The 18,978-nt window shown below is 44.5% G+C and overlaps 1 protein-coding gene across 1 annotated transcript in view; it reads right to left on the bottom strand.

The window, feature by feature from the left end:
* The window catches only part of itgbl1 (integrin, beta-like 1), a 186,685-nt gene that overhangs the window by 13,828 nt on the left and 153,879 nt on the right, over window positions 1-18,978 (bottom strand). Inside the window, exons 9-10 of the mRNA XM_072257319.1 lie at window positions 15,720-15,866; window positions 14,144-14,260 (exon numbers count right to left, since the gene is read on the bottom strand). Coding sequence (XP_072113420.1) covers window positions 14,144-14,260; window positions 15,720-15,866 — 264 coding nt within the window. The remainder of the gene's footprint in view (window positions 1-14,143; window positions 14,261-15,719; window positions 15,867-18,978) is intronic.

Genomic DNA, 18,978 nt, shown 5'->3' with positions numbered 1-18,978 from the left:
TATTTTCCACCATGTTGGAAATGAAACCTCTGAGGTTTCAATACATTGCTTGCTCAACATTCCAGCAACAATCTGACAGGAAATCATTTCTCTCTTTCTCACCCCGTCTCCTCTTACCCACACTGCATCCACTCTCTAGATTGCTATAAGTAACCTATAATAGGCATGTTGGGCAATGTTTGTGCATCTCTGGTCTCTTTGGCCAATGCTCATCCCTCATCCAGCATTTCTGGAAAATGGATTATTGAGCCACATACTCTCAATGTGGCTTCTTCCCCTACATTAGTTGGAAGAAGCTCAGATTCCTTCACCGAACACCTTCACTCCATCTTCCATGACCATCTGGAGCTCCTGGTTGCCAGTGATTTTAAATCCCATCCGCACACCAGCCTGTCTATCCTCAGCCTCCTCCACTACCGGGCTGAGGCTGAGTGTGCACTGGATAAACAGGACCTCACATTCCCCTGGGGAGTCCACAACCAAATCACACGAGTGCTCAACTCTCCAACTTCTGTGAAACTCCTTCTCCTCTGTCTCTTTTCTTTCTCTTTCTGATGTGCTCAGTTCCTCTTACACCAAACCTCACCCCACCCCCATCATCCAGTCTCTCCCTTCCTCCACTCAGACCCCTCCCACTAGGCCCCCTCGACCCTCCCACCTCCCTCTCTCGTTTCCCCACTTCACCTTCCTCTCCTATCAGATTCTACCCTCCACCTATCACCTCCCAGCTTCTTTTGCCATTTCCATTTTCCTCGCCTCCGTCTGCCTATCACCCCTCCTCACCAGGATCCACTATCACCTGCCAGCTCTTGCTCCACCCCTTCCCCCACGTCTTTATACTGGCTATCTACTCTTTATCTTCATGAAAGCTGTCTGAGGCTTTCCTTCCACAGATGCTGGCTGACCCACTGACTTCCTTCAGATTCTAGCATCTTTAGTCTCTACTGACTCTATCAAGCCATATTGCTGCTTATAGAAGCTTACTGTGCACAGACAGACTTTCACGTGACCCACATTACACCACTACAGAAGGATATTTCATTGGCTGCTCATAACTCTGGAACATCCTACTCTTGTTAGAAGTAATTTAGAAACACAATTCTTTATCCAGACTTTTTCCAAAAAGTTCAATGGTCAGGAACTTACTGCCAACTCTGAACACAAGCAGGTTGCTGCTGTTATATAGAAAAATGACAAACTTTCTTGATTTCCTGGCCATATCCTACATGGTGAGGATGTGACTTCATGATGATGGGTGGATGGATCAGAGAAAGCTCTACAGTCAGCAAAAGCCATGCCCACAGCTTTGCCAACCGTCAAAACTGCCAAACATTTCACATTTTTCAAACTACTGCTAATATCCAAAAGTTATAAAATTTTTGCAAAGGAAACAATTAAAACATTGAATCGCTTAAAGTAATTTCAAACAATTAAAAAGATACTTAAAGAAAGTTGATAGTTCCCTTCCTCCTGCCCCTCTGCCTCTGTATTAAGATGAGAGGGCTCTTTCTTTCAACAGCTGCCCTAAACACAATATAAGCCCAGCAGCTGATTCCCCAGTGAGAATGCTGAGAAAATGCACCATGGTTTCTGTTCCGCTACCAGGATCTTTGAATGCCCAGCTTTTGCAAGCAGCTGGGGACTTCCATTTTCATGCGCAAGTTCCAAGTTTCCTCTCCCTTGTGGGATGACCATAAGCACATGACTAGCACATCACTGCTGACAGCTCCCAGCAAGCTCCAGCATATTAGCACAATGCAGCTTCATGCTGATAATCCAGGCTTTGGCAAAGTAGGGACTGGGAGAAAAGTAGCCACTCATTTATTTACTTAAAGATACAGCATGGCAACCATAAGATATAGGAGCAGAATTAGGCCATTTGGCCGATTGAGTACACTCCATCATTTCATCCTGGCTGATCCAACTGTCCTCTCAGCCCCAATCTCTTGCTTCCTTCCCATATCCCTTCATGCCCTCAACAATCAAGAATCTAGCAACCTCTGCCTTAAATATAAATAAGACTTGGCCTCCGCAGCCGCCTGTGGCAAAGAATTCCACAGATTCACGACTCTCTGACTAAAAGTATTCCTCTTCATTTACGGTCTAAAAGGGAGCACCTCTATTCTGAGGATGAGTCCTCTGTGTAATGGGCCCTTCTGGCAAAACAAGCTCACACCGCCCCATTGCACCCACATGACCCCTATGACCTTGCAACGTGGCAGGGAAATGGAGCACGCAGAAGAAACCCATGCAGCCACGGGTAGAACGTAGAAGCTTCTCAGGCACAAGGGCAGGAAATGAACCTGAGTCACTGGTGATATGATAGCGTTACACTACCGTGTCACCCCAAGGAAAGGCACGATAGCAGAGCTGAAAGGGTAACTTAATAAAGGCAGAGGATGGTGTCAGTCAGCAGGTCAGGCAGCATCAGTGGAGAGAGAGAGAGAGAGAGAGGCAGAGTTAATGTTTCGGGGCAACAACCTTACTTCAGAATACATTTCCTACAAAGTTGATCTGCTAGATTCACCGATTCTTATTTCTTGTGACAGTTTTTAGTAGTTTGATATTTCCGAGGCTATCAACCAGCAAGTCAATTTAAAATTGGATTTGCAACCCTTCACTGAAGTCCATTTATAGTTCATGGCACTTCCAGTACAAAAATCAATAGCGGCAATGCATTGATTTGATACTTGGTATCTGATGAAATAGTCTGTTTGATTGTTGATAATTGATTGGTAAAGCCTCACATCCAAATGTTATTAAATGTTATTATTTTCAGAAGAGTGATGCTAAACATTTTCCTGACTTGGAACCCTTGGCTTTAGCCAGAGGAAACACTGAGATCCAGGAAGATTTAAAACTTTAAAAATAATGGTAGATGGATTATTTTTTGCTGCCCACTAACTTCTAATGTAAGGCGAGGAGGACAAAGCTTCTGCCTCCTGTAAAAACTCATGGCTGGTGAGATCACTTTCCCATTGCCCTCAACTCACCATCTTCCAATGCTCCCTTGAAAACACTCAATGTCTCCACCTCCATAGGTACAGAATACCAAAGATTCACCATAGTGTAACAGCACAATGGTTTTACAGCAATCAGTGATCGAGGTTCAATTCCCAGCACTGCCTGTAAGGAGTTTGTACGTTCTCCCCATGACTGTGTGGGTTTCCTCCGGGTGCTCTAGTTTCCTCCCATTTTCCAAACACTTACAGTTAGGGTTAGTGAGTTGTAGGCATTCTGTGTTGGTGCCCAGCACAATCCATACTGATTTCATTTGATGCAATTGATACATTTAACTCTATGTTTCGATTACATGTGACAAATAAAGCTAATCTTATAAGAATCTTATCTTACTGGTACTAAGGAACCTGACAATCTCAGTCTGACATGGGCACCCCCTTATTCTGAAACAATTCCACCTTGTTCAGCATACTAGAGGACGTTTGCTTAGGGTGAGGGGAAGAAAGTTTAGGGGAGATGTCAGAGATAGGGCTTTGTGCACAAAGAGCAGTGGTCATAAACACAAGAGATTCTGCATATGCTAAAAATCTTCAGCAACCCACACAAATTGCTGGAGAGACTTTGAGGGGCTGGTCAAGGACTACATCTGCAGCATGCTACCACCCACACTGGACCCTCCACAATTTGCCTACCGACACAACTGATCAACAGATGACGCAACAGCCACAGATCCACACACTGTCCTTACACACCTGGAGAAGAAGGATGCTTATGTGAGAATGCTGTTCTTGGACTACAGTTCAACATTCAACTCCATAATTCCCTCCAGGCTCAACAAGAAGCTCAGAGACCTCGGCCTTCACCCTGCCTTGTGCAGCTGGATCCTGGACTTCCTGTCAGATTGCTGGCGGGTGCTAAAAGTGGGCTCACTCACCTCTGCCCCTCTGACCCTCAACACAGGTGCTCCTCAGGGCTGTGTTCCAACCCCCCTCCTTTACTCTCTGTTTGCGTCACCACCCACAGCTCCAATCTGCTAATTAAATTTGCTGACGATACCACACTGACTGGCCTAATCTCAGATAATAATGAGGCAGCCTACAGGGAAGAAGCCATCACCCTGACACAGCGGTGTCAAGAAAACAACCCCTCCCTCAATGTTGCAAAAACAAAGGAGCTGGTTGTGGATTACAGGAGGAATGGAGACAGGCTAACCCCTATCGACACCAATGGATCTGGGGTTGAGAGGGTGAACAGCTTTAAGTTCCTCGGCATAAACATCACCAAGGATCTCATGTGGTCTGTACATACCGGTTGTGTGGTGAAAAAAGCACAACAGCACCTCTTTCACCTCAGATGGTTGAGGAAGTTTGGTATGGGCCTCCAGATCCTAAGAACTTTCTACAGGGGCACAATTGAGAGCATCCTGACTGGCTGCATCACTGCTTGGTATGGGAACTGTACCTCCCTTAATCACAGGACTCTGTAGAGAGTGGTGTGGACAGCCCAGTGCATCTGTAGATGTGAACTTCCCACTATTCAGGACATTGACAAAGACAGGTGTGTAAAAAGGGCCCAAAGGATCATTGGGAACCCAAGTCATCCCAACCACAAACTGTTCCAGTTGCTACCATCCAGGCAGCACAAAAGCCAGGACCAACAGGCTCTGGGCAGCTTCTTCCACCAGGCAATCAGACTGATTAACTCATGCTGATACAATTGTATTTCTATGTTATATTGACTGTCCTGTTGTACATACCATTTATTATAAATTGCTATAAATTGCAGATTGCACATTTAGACAGATGTAATGTAAAGATTTTTACTTCTCATGTATATGAAGGATGTAAGAAATAAAGTCAATTCAATTATAAATTCAGCAGGTCGGGCAACATCTGTGGAGGAGAATAAACAGTCAGTGTTTCAGGCCGAGACCCATCATCAGGACTAATGAAGTACTGATGAAGGGTTTTGGCTTTAAATTTTGACTGTTCATTGACCTCCACAGATGCTGCCTGACCTGCTGAGTTCCACCAGCATAAAGAGTGTTTGGTGCCTGGAATGCACTGCTGGGAATGGTGGTAGAGGTTGCTACAACAGGGATATTTAAAAGACTCATAGATAAATATACGGATGTAAGAACAATGGAGGCCCTAGGGCCATGTAGGAGGGAAGGATTAGATTAATCATGGAGTCAGTTTATATACATAGATCGATACAATAACATGGAATGAAGGGTCAGTACTATACTGCAGTGTGCTACGTTCTGTGTTCTATACCCACACTAAGGCAAACACCCTCCCAAACAATGCTCCCTCTAAGCCGCTCGTGCACACACATCTTTTGCTACTCATGCACAAAGGAATTTAAACTGCGCCCAAAAGGTTATCACCTTCTACCTCATTGGCATGTTAGGTATATTTTAACATATTAAAGTCATATTTCAAGTTTCAACATATTAGCCAGATTTCATCACCTAATCTACTTTCACTTCTTATACCATATCGGTCTGCAGCTGGTAGCAGGCCTTGCACGTTCTCAACTCTCACTGTGCAGGGGTGTGGAAATTGTACAGCCCAAAGCCCAGGATTATTCTTTTTCAATGCCGGGATATGCCATTTTTCTGTCAAAAAGTCCTGGGCCATTGCATCTCGGATAAGTGAATTTCTTTAGTGTGTATTATTCTATTTCTTTTAAGCCTTGAACAACAAACTGGACTTGGTAGCTTATTATTCTTAGAATAGCTTCAGGTTTGCTTCCACTAAAAAAATTCAGTGCGCACATATTGTTGTCACTGGGCAAAAAACTGCACAGCACAAAATTTTTCTGCCATTGCAACTTAGAGGAAACATTGCTCTCCACAACTAAATCAGCGTTAGGTATTAGAAGGAAATCCAGTTTATCTAGCCTTGTTCTGCCACAATAACAGGGAAATGAATAATCACAATATTATGCTAAAGAGCTACTAATAAAAGAAATAGATTGTGAAGTGATTGAGCTGTGTGTTGGCCAACTCCAAGAGAATGTATTATCTTGGTGGGTTATTGCTACCTTTGGAGACTGTGCCAAGTAATTATATTTGGTAACATTGAAGATGACTGCTGTAAATAAAGATTAGTGGGCGAATGAGAGAACAATGCCCATTTCTATAGATTCCCAACTTTGCACAGCTGTGGTTTATACGTAACCACATACTGATTCAGTGGGTAGAAATGTCAAGTGCTAGAGGTGAGAGGGGCAAAGTTTAAAAGATATATTTTATTTTTGCACTGAGGGTGGTGGGTGCAGCTAGAGGCATATACAATAATGGTGTTCAGGAGGCGGTAGACACATAAATATGCAGAGGATAGAGGGATATGGATTATGTGCAGGCAGAAGGAATTAGTTTAATTGAACACAGAATGGCAAACACAAGAGGGAATAATTTTAAAGTGATTGGAGGAAAGTATGGGGGAATGACAGAGATACACAGTTTCTATGCACTGAGGGTGGTGGGTGTCTGGAATGTGCTGCTAGGGGTGGTGGTCGAGGCAGAAACATTAGGGACATTTAAGAGACCTTGCTTCTCTTTCCACAGATTACCTGCCGAGTACCTTTTGTTTTTACCACCAGAGCAAAGTCAACTTAAAAAGGCTAAATCACTTGTTAAGGTTGCACACTTATTGAGGGGTAGGTGAGCAGCAGGATAAGATGTGAGGGTGGTGGCACTGAATTGCACGACTGAAGATATGAAAATGATTAATAGGGATTATTGAGAGACACTCCACCCCTGTTGGAGGGGGTCAGGAGCAGATTCTTAAAACTAAATCTCGGTTATCAGTGAGGACGTCAGCAAGCTGGGCTGTGAGAATTAGGACCCCCATGCAGTCCCTCAAAAAGAACAACTCCCATTGGAGTCAAGGGTCATCTGAAAATTCCAAAGTTCTAGTTCTTCAGTTACTTTTGGAATGAGGGCTACTGAATCAAGGCCATAGATCCAGTTATGGTAGAGATCTATTATGAACAGAAGACAACAGGAGCAAGTGTAGGCCACTCAGCCCCTCTATCATGTCCCACAACTCAATATAATCATGGCTAATCCATGCTGGCCTCAATTCCTTGTCTGTGCCAGTTTCCCATAACTTTCAATTCCTCAATTTTTCAAATCTTTATCTATTTCCATCTTCAATGACCCAGCCTTCACCACCGTCAGGAGCAGAGACTTCCAAAGATTCACCTGCCTTTGAAAGAAGGTGTTTCAACCCGCTTCAATTTTAAATCACCGGTCCCTTATTTCATAACAGTTTGCTTTTGTTCATAATTCTCCCACTCGTGAACATTTTCCCACATCTACCCTGTCAATTCACTTCTATGCTTCCATGAGATAAATCATCATTCTTCTAAACCTCAAGGAATACAAATCCAGATTCTCTTCCCTTTCTTGGTAGGACAACCCACTCAACCCAGGAATTACCCTGATGAATCTCCTTTGAACTGCCTCCAAATCTACCACGTCCTTTCTTAGGCATGGGGACCAGAACTGCACAGTGTTACAGGTGTGGCCTCACCATCACCCTGCACAACTGATTGAAGATTCAAGACTCGGGGTTCAAGTTTATTTATCACACGTACATCGAAGCATGCAGTGAAACATGTCATTTGCGTTAACAACCAACACGCCAAGGGTAACCTGGGAGCAGCCGGTAAGTGTAGCCACAAATCCTGGTGCCAGCATAGTATTCTTGCAATACTCAGCAGCACAACACAGAACACAATAAGCAACAAAACAACAAGAGCAAAGCAACACTCGTTCCTCTCAAACACCCACACGCATACGCAGTCCTCCAACCCCGACATTAAGATAAAGAACACAACACTAATGTAAAATAATAAATATAAATACATATGATAGCTTACGTACACGGATTGATTATATGTCCATAAGGTGTTGCTAGGCACAGGAATGTCTGTACATAAAGTGACTCTGACAGAAAATGATAAAGTAGTGGTGGAAGGGGCTGAGGAGGGGTGGGTTAGTGGACGGAGGTGTTGATTAGCTGTGCTGCTTGGGGAAAGTAACTTTTTTGAGTCTGTGGTCCTGGTGTGGATGCTACATAGCCTCACCCTGATGGGAGTGGGATTAACGGTCCATGAGCAGGGTGGGTGGGTTCACGATGTTACTGGCCTTTTTCCAGCACCTTTCTGTATATACGTCCTTGATGGCACATGGGCTGGTGCCAGTAATGCATTGCCAGTTTTGACGATCGTTGTAGAGCCTCCCTTGTCTTCCGCAGTGCATGGGAATTCCAAAAGTTTGGTTCTTCAGTCGTCTTTAGACTGAGGGCTACAGATGGAGTTATGGTAGAGATCTGCTATGAACTCAAGGCAATAGGGACAAATGTAGGTCACTCAGCCCCTCCATCCTGCCTGAATACTCAATAGGAAAGTGTACAGGCTTGAGGGTTGAATGTCCTCCCCCATTCCAAAGAGTTGCAAACAGAGTATCAGTTATTGAATCTGCATCCAATTAGTGGCCCCTGCCTCCATACCTACCTCTCTCTACAGCACAGTAGAGTAGCGTAACCACTAGTGTGACACTTTACAGTGACAGATGAAGAACAGAGTTCAATTCTTGTTGCTGTCCATAAGGAGTTTGAACGTTCTCCCCATGACCATGTTGCTGGTTTTCTTTGGCTGCTCCCATTTCCTCCCAAGTTCTAAGGACATATGGATTAGATTTAGTAAGTAGTTGGCATGCTATATTGACACCGGAAGCACAGTGACACTCGCAGGCTTCCCCATAGCCCATGTAAATGACGCATTTCACTGTATGTTTTGATATTTTGATGTACATGTGACAAATAAGGCTAATCTTTCGTTCATCTTTTTTTGGCCCATGATGTTCCAGCCTTTACTTCCAAGATCAATCTAACCCTTCCCTCCCACATATCCCTCCATTTTTCTTTCATCTATGTGCCTATCTAAGAGTCTCTTAAATGTCCCTAATATATCTGCCTCTACCACCACCTCATAATTTTAAGGTGATTGGAGGATATCTCTGATATCCCCCTATACTTTCATCCAATCACCTTACGCCCTCTTGTATTAGCAGATCGGTCCTGGGGAAAAAGCGCTAGCTGTCCAATCTATCTATACCTTTTACCATCTACATCTCTATCAAGTCAAACCACCACTAATCTTTTGCCCCAAAGAGAAAAGCCCTAGCTCACTCAACCTTTCCTCATAAGACACGCTCGCTCATCGAGGCAGCATTCTGATAAATCTCCTCTGCACCCATTCCAAATCTTCCACATCCTTCCTAAAAAGAGGCAGCTAGAACTGAGCACAATACTCCAAATGAGAGCTGCAACATTACTGTGTGTCTCTTGAATTCAATCTCTCGACTAATGCTCTACCTTCATCAACTGGTTTCATCACTTCCTCGAAGAATTCAATCAAGCTCATGAGGCATGACTTCCCCCTCACAAGCCCATGCTGATCAGACTATTACTCACCAAATGCTCATAAATTCTATCCTCAGAATCCTCTCCAATAGCTTGTCCACCACTCACTAGTCTATAATTCCTAAGATTAAAAGGAAGATTACTTGGAAATTAAAAGGAAAACTTATGTTCGAAAAATCATTTCACGTTCACTGAAACTAAAGTCCGAAGTAATTATCAAACAATAGCAAAGCAAATCTGTTCCTCATTAATGGAGGATGATCAATTAAGTGCAAGTGAGTGATCCTGACTGTCAAAAATTGATCTGCTAATTATTATGGCTGTATATGAAGAGGAGTATTTCAATAATGCGTGTGACAATACTACAGATTGTTTAACCTCATGGCTGGAGAAGTAAGCCAAGGAAGAGACATTAATACTGGAGCTGTACAACACACATTAAATGCTGGAGGAACTCAGCAGGCCAGGCAGCACCCACGGAAAAGAGTAAACAGTCAACGTTTCAGGCTGATACCCTCATCAGGAATATTGGAGCCTTCATCGTTAGCATTGTGGAACAATTATCCCTGGTCTGAGAGAGACAGATTCTCAGAGACTAGTGAAGCTGGGCTTTCGATTCTCTTTAGAAAGAAAGGTCAGAGCATTTATTATTAATGATCCTTAGAATGGCGAAAGATTTGCTGGGATCCAACTAGAACTGTTTCTGCACGAGAAGAACCCAGCACCCTGTGACTGTCACCAACAAACCCAGCACAACACATGAGAGGAACATCTTCCCCTGAGAGTCAGGAGAATGTGGGAGGACGCAAACACGAGGAAATCTGCAGATGCTGGAAATTCAAGCAACCCACATCAAAGTTGCTGGTGAACGCAGCAGGCCAGGCAACATCTCTAGGAAGAGGTACAGTCGACGTTTCGGGCCAAGACCCTTCGTCAGGACTAACTGAAAGAAGAGCTAGTAAGAGATTTGAAAGTGGGAGGGAGAGGGGGAGATCCAAAATGATAGGAGAAGACAGGAGGGGGAGGGATGGAGCCAAGAGCTGGACAGTTGATTGGCAAAAGGGATATGAGAGGAACATGGGACAGGAGGCCTAGGGAGAAAGAAAAGGGGGGGGACCCAGAGGGTGGGCAAGGGGTATAGTGAGAGGGAGAAAAAGGAGAGAGAGAAAAAGAATGTGTGTATATAAATACATAACGAATGGGGTACGAGGAGGAGGTGGGGCATTAGCGAAAGCTTGATAAGTCAATAATCATGCCATCAGGTTGGAGGCTAGCCAGACGGAATGTAAAGTGTTGTTCCTCCAACCTGAGTGTGACTTTGTCTTTACAGTAGAGAATGTGGGAGGAGGCAGGTGCAGGATAAACTGGATTGGATTGGTTTATTGTTGCCTCATGTACCAAGAAATAGCGAGAAGCTTTTGTCTGCATGCCATCCAGGTAGATCATGCCTTACCCAAGTACATCATCAAGGTAATAAAAAATAAAGCTGGAATGCAGAGATTAATGAGACGGTTACAGAGGAGGAATAGTGCAGGTAGACAAATGAAGGATCATGATGAGCTAGTTTCGGAGAACAAGATTTCACCATTTAGCTTATGAGAAGTCTGTTCAAGAGTCAGATAACAACGGGATAGAGTCTGTTGTTGAGCCTGATGGTATGTGTACCCAAGCTTTAGTATCTTCTGCCCTATGGGATGGAGGTGGGGGGGGGGGAACAGAAGAGAGCATGTCCAAGGTAAGAACAGTCCTTGTTTATGATGGCTACTTTCCCGAGGATGCAGGGAAGTACAGATGGAATCCATGGAGGGGAGGCTAGTTTCCATGATATGCTAGGCTGTGTCCACAACTCTGCAATTTCTTCCTGTCTTTGGCAGAGCAGTGGCCTTACCAAGTTGCGATGCATCCAGATAGGATTCTTTCTGTGATGCATCTGTATAAACTGCCTTTGCCCAGTGATGAATAAGAAGGATGGGGCTGTGCTGGAGAGGGGGCAGAAAAGATTATCCAGGATGACACACACAAAATGCTGGAGGAACTCAGCAAGTCAGGCAGCTCAATGGAGGGGAATAAATAGTCAATGTTTCGGGGCAAGATCCTTCATTAGGACCTGTTTATTCATCTAGACCGTCGCTATCTGCAGAACCTTTGCGTCCTGACGAAGGACTTTGGTCTGAAAAGTTAAGTGCTTATTCATTTCCACAGATGCTGCCTGACCTGCTGAGTTCCTCCATTTTGTATGTGTTATTCTGCAGAATCTCTGGTACTTAAGATTCTCTAGGGCATTGCCTGGATTTGGGCATTATAACGAGGGACTGGATTTATTTCTGCTGGAGTAGAAGAGGCTGAAGAGAGAGTCTAAGAGAGGTGGCTATTAAGAATTCTTCCCCATGGTGGGAGTGTCTAAGACAAGCAAGTACACGTTTAAAGTGAGAGGAAGAGGGCTATAGAGAGTTGACGAGTCTTCGTACGTTCTCCCTGTGGAATATCTGGGTTTCCTCCAGGGCCTCCGGCTTCCCCCCACCGTCTAGAGACATAACTGGTCAGTTAATTAGTCATTGTAAATCATGCTATGGTTAGGTTGGGGTTAATTCAGTTTGTCTGGGGTTGCCGGGGCAGCGAGTCTCAAAGGCCCAGAAGAACCCACTCCGTGCTGTATTGCCAAATAAATAAAATCCAGAGGATTTACTGGGATAATTTCAGGAAGATTTGGAATCCTAACAGTGTGGAGAGAGGGGTTCATATCACCAGCAACTAACGAAGTTGGGTCTGTAGTTTAGAAGGACCAGATATGATCATAATATACCTAAGGGGAGATGCCAAGATGCTTCCACTGGTGGGAAAGTCTCAGAGACAAAGGTAAGGGGAGGTTTCATTTAAAACTGGGGGGCATAGGAATTTCTCCTCTACGAGGGTGGTGACTCCCTGGAATCCTCTACCCCAGAGGGTTGTGGAGAACAGATCATCGGGGGATTGAAAGAGGAGAGACAGACTCTTTGAAAGAGGACAACGGTGAATTGGCACAGAGACGGAGTTGAATCCCGGGGCAGATCAGCCGTGATCATTTATTTATTTTTCTTGTTTACTTGTCTATTTACTTACTAGCTAACCGCTGCGTTATCATGGCACCCAACCTTTAATGGTAGGGCAATCTTGAGGGGCCGAGTGGCCTACTTCTGCTTGTGTTTCCTTGTGGTCTTGGGTTCACCATTCTAAAGAGCAGAGGGCCATTCAGGGAGTGTGTTGCAGGGATCGGCTGGTGAACCGTACTTACTCTGCAAGGATAGGCACACCACACACTATCCCATCTTCCATCAACTTCATCTCATCCAAACTTCTGAGGCCCATGTCAGGACTGCCCCATCATACCAAGCTCCCACTTGTCCCAGGGCTGCTGACTTATCCAGCCTCCTAGATGGGTAACTTTGTGAAAATCAGGAAAAAAATCGCAGATGCTGTAAATCTGAAACAAAAACAGAAAATGCTGGAAACTCTCAGCAGATCAGACAGCATCTGTGGGAAGAGAAACAGAGTCAACGTTTCAGGAAGAAGATCCTTCAGCAGAACACTAATTTAAAAGGCTTCGAACCATTCTTCAGTCTCCTGCCTGAGAAAGCCCCTCATTATCTCTACAGCCTTTCTCCAATTCCCTCAAGTCTCCACACTCCCCAAGTACATGCGGTGCACTCCTAATTTTAATCGGTCCATCACTGAGAGCCATGGGTTGGTGGGTTTTCTCCAGCCCGTTCCACATTCACTGAAGTCAGAGCTTCTCTGTGTCACTGCTGAGGCCAAGTATTATTTTAAACCCTGCTCCAGAGCAAAATTCAATCAACTTGAGGTCTATAATTATTGATGGAGTAAGCATTACCTGCTTCTCGAGGGAGTTCCACCATTCAGTCCCTCTGTGTGAGAGGAAGCCAATTCCCAAAACCTTGCACAGCCTGAATCTAACCTTAAGGGACATCAGGAAAGGAAGAGGAAAGGCGCTATGGAAATGCAAGTTCTAATAATGTGGTGAGAGGGTTTTGTAACTTGAGAAATTGGTCTGCATATTTTGGAGTTTAGGAGAATCAAAATTCAAAAGGTAAAAGTTCAAAGTAAATTGTATTATCAAAGTACATATATGTCATCATATACTACCATGAGATTCATTTTCTTGCAGGCATTCACAGTAAAACAAATAAATACAAAGATGGATAGATGATGCTGGGAATACAAGTTTCAAAGTGAATCCATAGCTTCAGTAATGATGTGAGTGAGGTAATCCACACTGGCTCCGGAACCAGTGTTCTTGATCCTAGTAGTATGGAACCAAAGACTCCTATACCACCTTCCCAGTGGCAGCAATGAGAAGAGAGCACAGTTTGGATGGTGGGGTTCCTTGAATCTAATGTGATGTTGAAGTAACCAAGACAGAGTGACAGGGGAGATGCTGAGACGTTTCCACCAGAGTCTCAAATGTCAAAATGAGGTGCTTAGGACTTTCTTCTGTCCGAGGGTGGTGACTCTCAGGAACAAAATGCTTTAAACTTTTTTAGAAGCTTTTACACGTTATTCTGCATTGTTATTGTTTTACCATATTCTAGCTCAAAGCACTGTGTAATGGTTTGATCTGTATAAACAGTATGCAAGACAAGCTTTACATTGTATGGATGACAATGATAAACCAAGCCTTGCTTTACTCCCTGGCAGAGTTGTGGGGAGGGAAGCTCAGTCTGGCTCAGGGAGTGAGGACGTATTACCTGTACAAATGATGCCTTGATATTCATCGCACTGCCGATCGTCGCACTCGCAGAACTGGCCTGAGATGTACCATTGCTGGAGAGAACCACACATACACTTGCCACAGTGACAGGAACCTGGGGAGAGTTCAAATCATCCACTCAGTAACATTCAACACCAGCACCCCGAGCCTCCACATTTTAACTGCGGCCGCCATCACATTGTGAAATCCAATTAAAGCCTTCACCCTGGTTCCCTCCACCTCACCAGTAGAGGGTCACACGGAATAGAGGGCTTAAAATAATTGGAGGGGCAGGAGGGTGGTTGTCCAAAGGTACTCACTTTATACTTCTATCAAAATTACCAGCCTCCTTTGCTCCAAGGAAAGTTGGAGTACAGCACAGAAACAGCAGCCCTTGAGCCCATCTTGTCGACGCTATATATGCTGTCCCACTTGTCTGTATTAGGCCTGTATCTCTCTAATTTTTTCCTATCCAAGAACCTGTCCAGATGCCTTTTAGATGCTATAATTGTGCCTGCCTCTATCATCTCCTCTGGCAGGTCTTTCCAGATGTTTACCACCATTTGTGTCGGACTCTTCTCCTTGGATCTCTTTTAAATTTCTCCCCTTTCACCTTGAACTTGTGCCTTCTAGCTTTGGACTCGCCTGCCCTGGGAAGTAAAGACTGAGTCTGCACCCTTCGTGATTTTATGAACATCTATAAGGGTCACTCCTCAGCATCCTACTTGCTCGTGAGAACAAGCCCAGCCAGTCTAACCTCTCCTGATAACCACCGCCATCCATGCAAGGCAGCATCTTCTCTGTTGCTGCCACATCCTTCCTGTGGTGATGAGTTGCTTGTGATCTGGAACTTGTTGCCTAAAGAGGCAGCAGAAGCAGATTCAACAGGAATTTTCCGAAGAACAAATTTGTCAGGCTGTGGCGGGGGGGTGGGGGGGGAGGTGGGAAGAGTAAGAAGTGGGATGCTTTTAACACATTCATTAGATGTAGGTAACCGAAAGATTTGTTAGCCAGCTCCCCTGTTGCCCTCTCGTTGAATACGTTGTTGGGCCATTTCAGAAGGTAGCTAAGGGTTGATCTTGTTATTGGGGCTCTGGACTTAAGTTAAAGAGCAGACTGGATAAGTAGAGAGGATCTTTTAAGAGACTCTTAGATAAGTACACAGAGCTTAGGAAAATAGAGGGCTATGTGGTAGGGAAATTCTAGGTGGCTGCTAGAGTAAGTTACATGGTTGGCCCAGCTTTGTGGGCCGAAAGGCCTGTAATGTGCTGTAGATTTCTATGTTACTATGTTTCTTCTCTGAAGGACAATGGCAAACCAGTTGAGGTTTATAACAGGTTGGTACTCCCATGGTCATCAATACTATTGCTCCAGATTGATTGAAATTTCCACAGTGACTGGGCTGGGATTTGAACACATTGCTTGGGGCTAATTTCCCAGTAAAACATCCCCTATGAAATGACTGCACAGCAACATTACAAGTTCTTTCAAAGAGCTACAATGGGCTGTAATGCCTCTCGTGCCACGTGAATCTATCATAGCAACATGGAAGGGATAAATAATTCTCGACTCACCTTTTCCAGAGCAGATTAACCCTTCAGGAGACTCACACAGACTCCTGCTCTCTTCCTCCGACATGCTGCAGGCTCTGGGATGTTCGCAGTGTTTCCCAAACCAGTCGTCGTCACAAATACACCGTCCACATGAGCAGATGCCATTCCCTGTCAGGAGACAGGGCCCAAATCAGCAGTTGTCAGAGACAAGTGGGGGAGGGGGTGGGGAGGTTTATCACCCTGTAGATGTGTGTGGAGATAACGGTTACCATTAGACCTACACACACAATCAAAGACTGTCTTCAGTGTAGAATCTTCCTCAATGGCAGCTTTAATTGCAATTGCGTACATTAACTACAAAACAACACTCTCATTAAACTGACCACATGGTAACATTTAAGAAATTTCCAATATAATAAGTTCCTCAAATTGTTTTTTTTTATTGACTTACAGATCATCAGGGATGTCTGCACTCAGTGGTTGTATCCATCAGGGACCTTTTGGTTTTGTTTAATCAATGACAATGAACAGCTTCAATGAGTTCAATTGTCTCACCGTTTCTGGATCCTGTAGGGCCCTCCAATAGCTAATGACTCGTTCAATTAATCCTGTACAGTGGACACCGCGACTGAGCAAAATGTAACTGGTTACGAGTCAGGAAGTATGACACAGTGCAGGGAAACATTAAAAGGTTGTGGGCTCAGCCAGACCCAACCTCCCCACCGTCAAGGACATCTACAAGTAGTACTGCCTCAAGAGGGCAGCATCCATCACTCAGGATCCTCGCCATCCAGGCACGCTCTGTTCTTATTTCCGATTAGATTAGATTATGAGGACACTCGGTCCTCATTTATTGTCATTTAGAAATGCATGCATGCATTAAGAAATGTTACAATGTTCCTCCGGAGTGATATCACCTAAAAAAAGCAGGACAAACCAAAGACTAACACTGACAAGACCACATAATTATAACATATAATTACAGCAGTGCAAAGCAATACCATAATTTGATAAAGAACAGACCATGGGAACAGTGAAAAAAACCATCGAGGAGAAGGTATAGGAGCCTGAAGACCTACACTCAATGATTCAAGAACAGCTTCTTCCCCTCTGCCTTCAGATTTCTGAGAGTCCATGAACTCATCATCACTATCTTGATATTAATCTTTTGCAATATTTAAATTATAGTAGTTTTTTTTATCTCCTGCACTGTCACAAAACAACAGATTTTGTGACATATATTAGTGATAATAAGCCTGATTCTGATTCTGAAGTTTCGGATCTACTAGACAATGAAAAAATCTATCCATTATGTTTGTACAAAGGTTACAGTTAAAGGCCAGCAGTCAATCAAAGCGACTCAAATTTCAGCTGCATATGCCACGTTGGTTCACCTTACAACCAATCACGTGATAGTTTATTGGTGTCTATAGGAATACCAAACTTGCATGCAATGGTTCGTTGAGCTGATAGGTCATCTCATCTGAGGTGCTTCCTGCAACTGGAAAATTGGTTTACTATTGTCACATGGTACCTTCACCAACCATGCAGTAGTACAAAGAAAAACGCTAACAGAGCGCAGAATAATGTGTTACAGTTACAGAGAAGGTGCAGTGAAGGCAGACATCAATATGCAAGGCCACGACGAGGCACAGTAGATTGTGAGGTCGAGAATTGAACTTATCCTACAAGAGGACAGTTCAATAGTGTTTCAACAACAGGGACTGTCCTTGAGCCTGGCAGTACGTGCCTTGAGGTTTTTGTATCTTCGGCCCAATGGGAGGTGGGTGGGGAGAAGGGACAATTTCTGTATTTAAGGTTTTATTTCCAATAGGTCACTTCCTCAGATATAGAACCCTGGAAAGATGTGCAGTCCAAAGACTCAGTTACACGGTCAAGATCAAGCTTGAGCAGATCTCCCCCTTTTCCTCACCATTTGAGTGATGCAGATTTCAGAAAAGTAGCTTAATCATTTATCAACAAAAAGGAGAATATCTGAAGATGCTGGAAATCCAAGCAACACAGACAAAAATGCTGGAGGAACTCAGCAGGCCAGGCAGTACCGGTGGAAAAGAGAAAACAGCCGATGTTTCAGGCCGAGACCTTTCAAAAGGACTGGAGAAAAAAAGACGAGGAGTCAGAGTTAGAAGGTTGGGGGAGGAAGGAAGGAACACAAGGTGATAGGTGAAACCAGGAAGTGGGGGAAAGGGAAAGTAAAGAGCTGGGAAGTAGATTGGTGAAAGAGATACAGGGTTGGAAAGGGGAGAATCTAATAGGAGAGGACAGAAGACCATGGAAGAAAGAAAAGGAGGAGGAGCACCAGAGAGAGGTGATGGACAGGCAAAGAGGGTGAGAGAGGGAAATGGGAATGGGGATGGTGAGAAGGAGGGCCATTACTGAAAGTTTGAGAAATCGATGTTCATGCCATCATGTTGGAGGCTATCCAGACAGAATATAAGGTATTGCTCCTCCAACCTGAGTGCGGCCTCATCGTGACAATAGAGGAGGCCATGGACTGACGTGTCAGAGTGGGAATGGGAGGTAGAATTAAAACAGGTGGCCACTGGGAGATACTGCTTTTTCTGGCGGATGGATCATAGGTATTCGGTGAAGCAGTCTCCCCATCTAAGCTGGGTCTTAACGATATACACCAAGAGTGCCAGATACAGCAGATGACCCCACCAGACTCACAGGTGAATGTTGCCTCACGTGGAAGGTCTGCACCCTAAATGTTAGTGAGGGAAGAGGTGTAGGGGCAGGTGTAGCACTTGTTCCATTTGCAAGGATAAGTGCCAGGAGGGAGATAAGTGGGGAGGGCTGAATGGACAAGATATTTGCATAGGGGGCAATCCCTGTGGAAAGCAGAAAGTTGTGGGGAGGGAAAGCTTGGTGTTGGGATCCCATTGGAAATGGCAGAAATTACGGAGAATTGTGTGCTGGATGTGGAGGCTGGTGGAGTGGTAGGTGAGGACAAGAGGAACTCTATCCCTGGTGGGGTGGCGGAAGGATGGAGTTAGGGCAGACATGCGCAAAATGAAATAGATGTGGTAGAGCAACACACATCAAAGTTGCTGGTGGACGCAGCAGGCCAAGCAGCATCTGTAGGAAGAGGTGCAGTCGACGTCTCAGGCCAAGACCCTTCGTCAGGACAGATGTGGTAGAGGGCAGCGTTGATGGTGGAGGAAGGGAAGCCCCTTTCTTTGGAGAAGGAGGACATCTCCTTCGTTCTGGAATGAAAAGCCTTATCCTGAGAGCAGATATGGTAGAGAAGGAGGAATTG

The sequence above is a fragment of the Mobula birostris genome, chromosome 5 (assembly GCF_030028105.1).
Source record: "Mobula birostris isolate sMobBir1 chromosome 5, sMobBir1.hap1, whole genome shotgun sequence".
Taxonomy (NCBI): Eukaryota; Metazoa; Chordata; class Chondrichthyes; order Myliobatiformes; family Myliobatidae; genus Mobula; species Mobula birostris.
The sequence above is the reverse complement of the archived record's forward strand: the minus strand, read 5'-3'. Positions and strand labels throughout refer to the sequence as shown.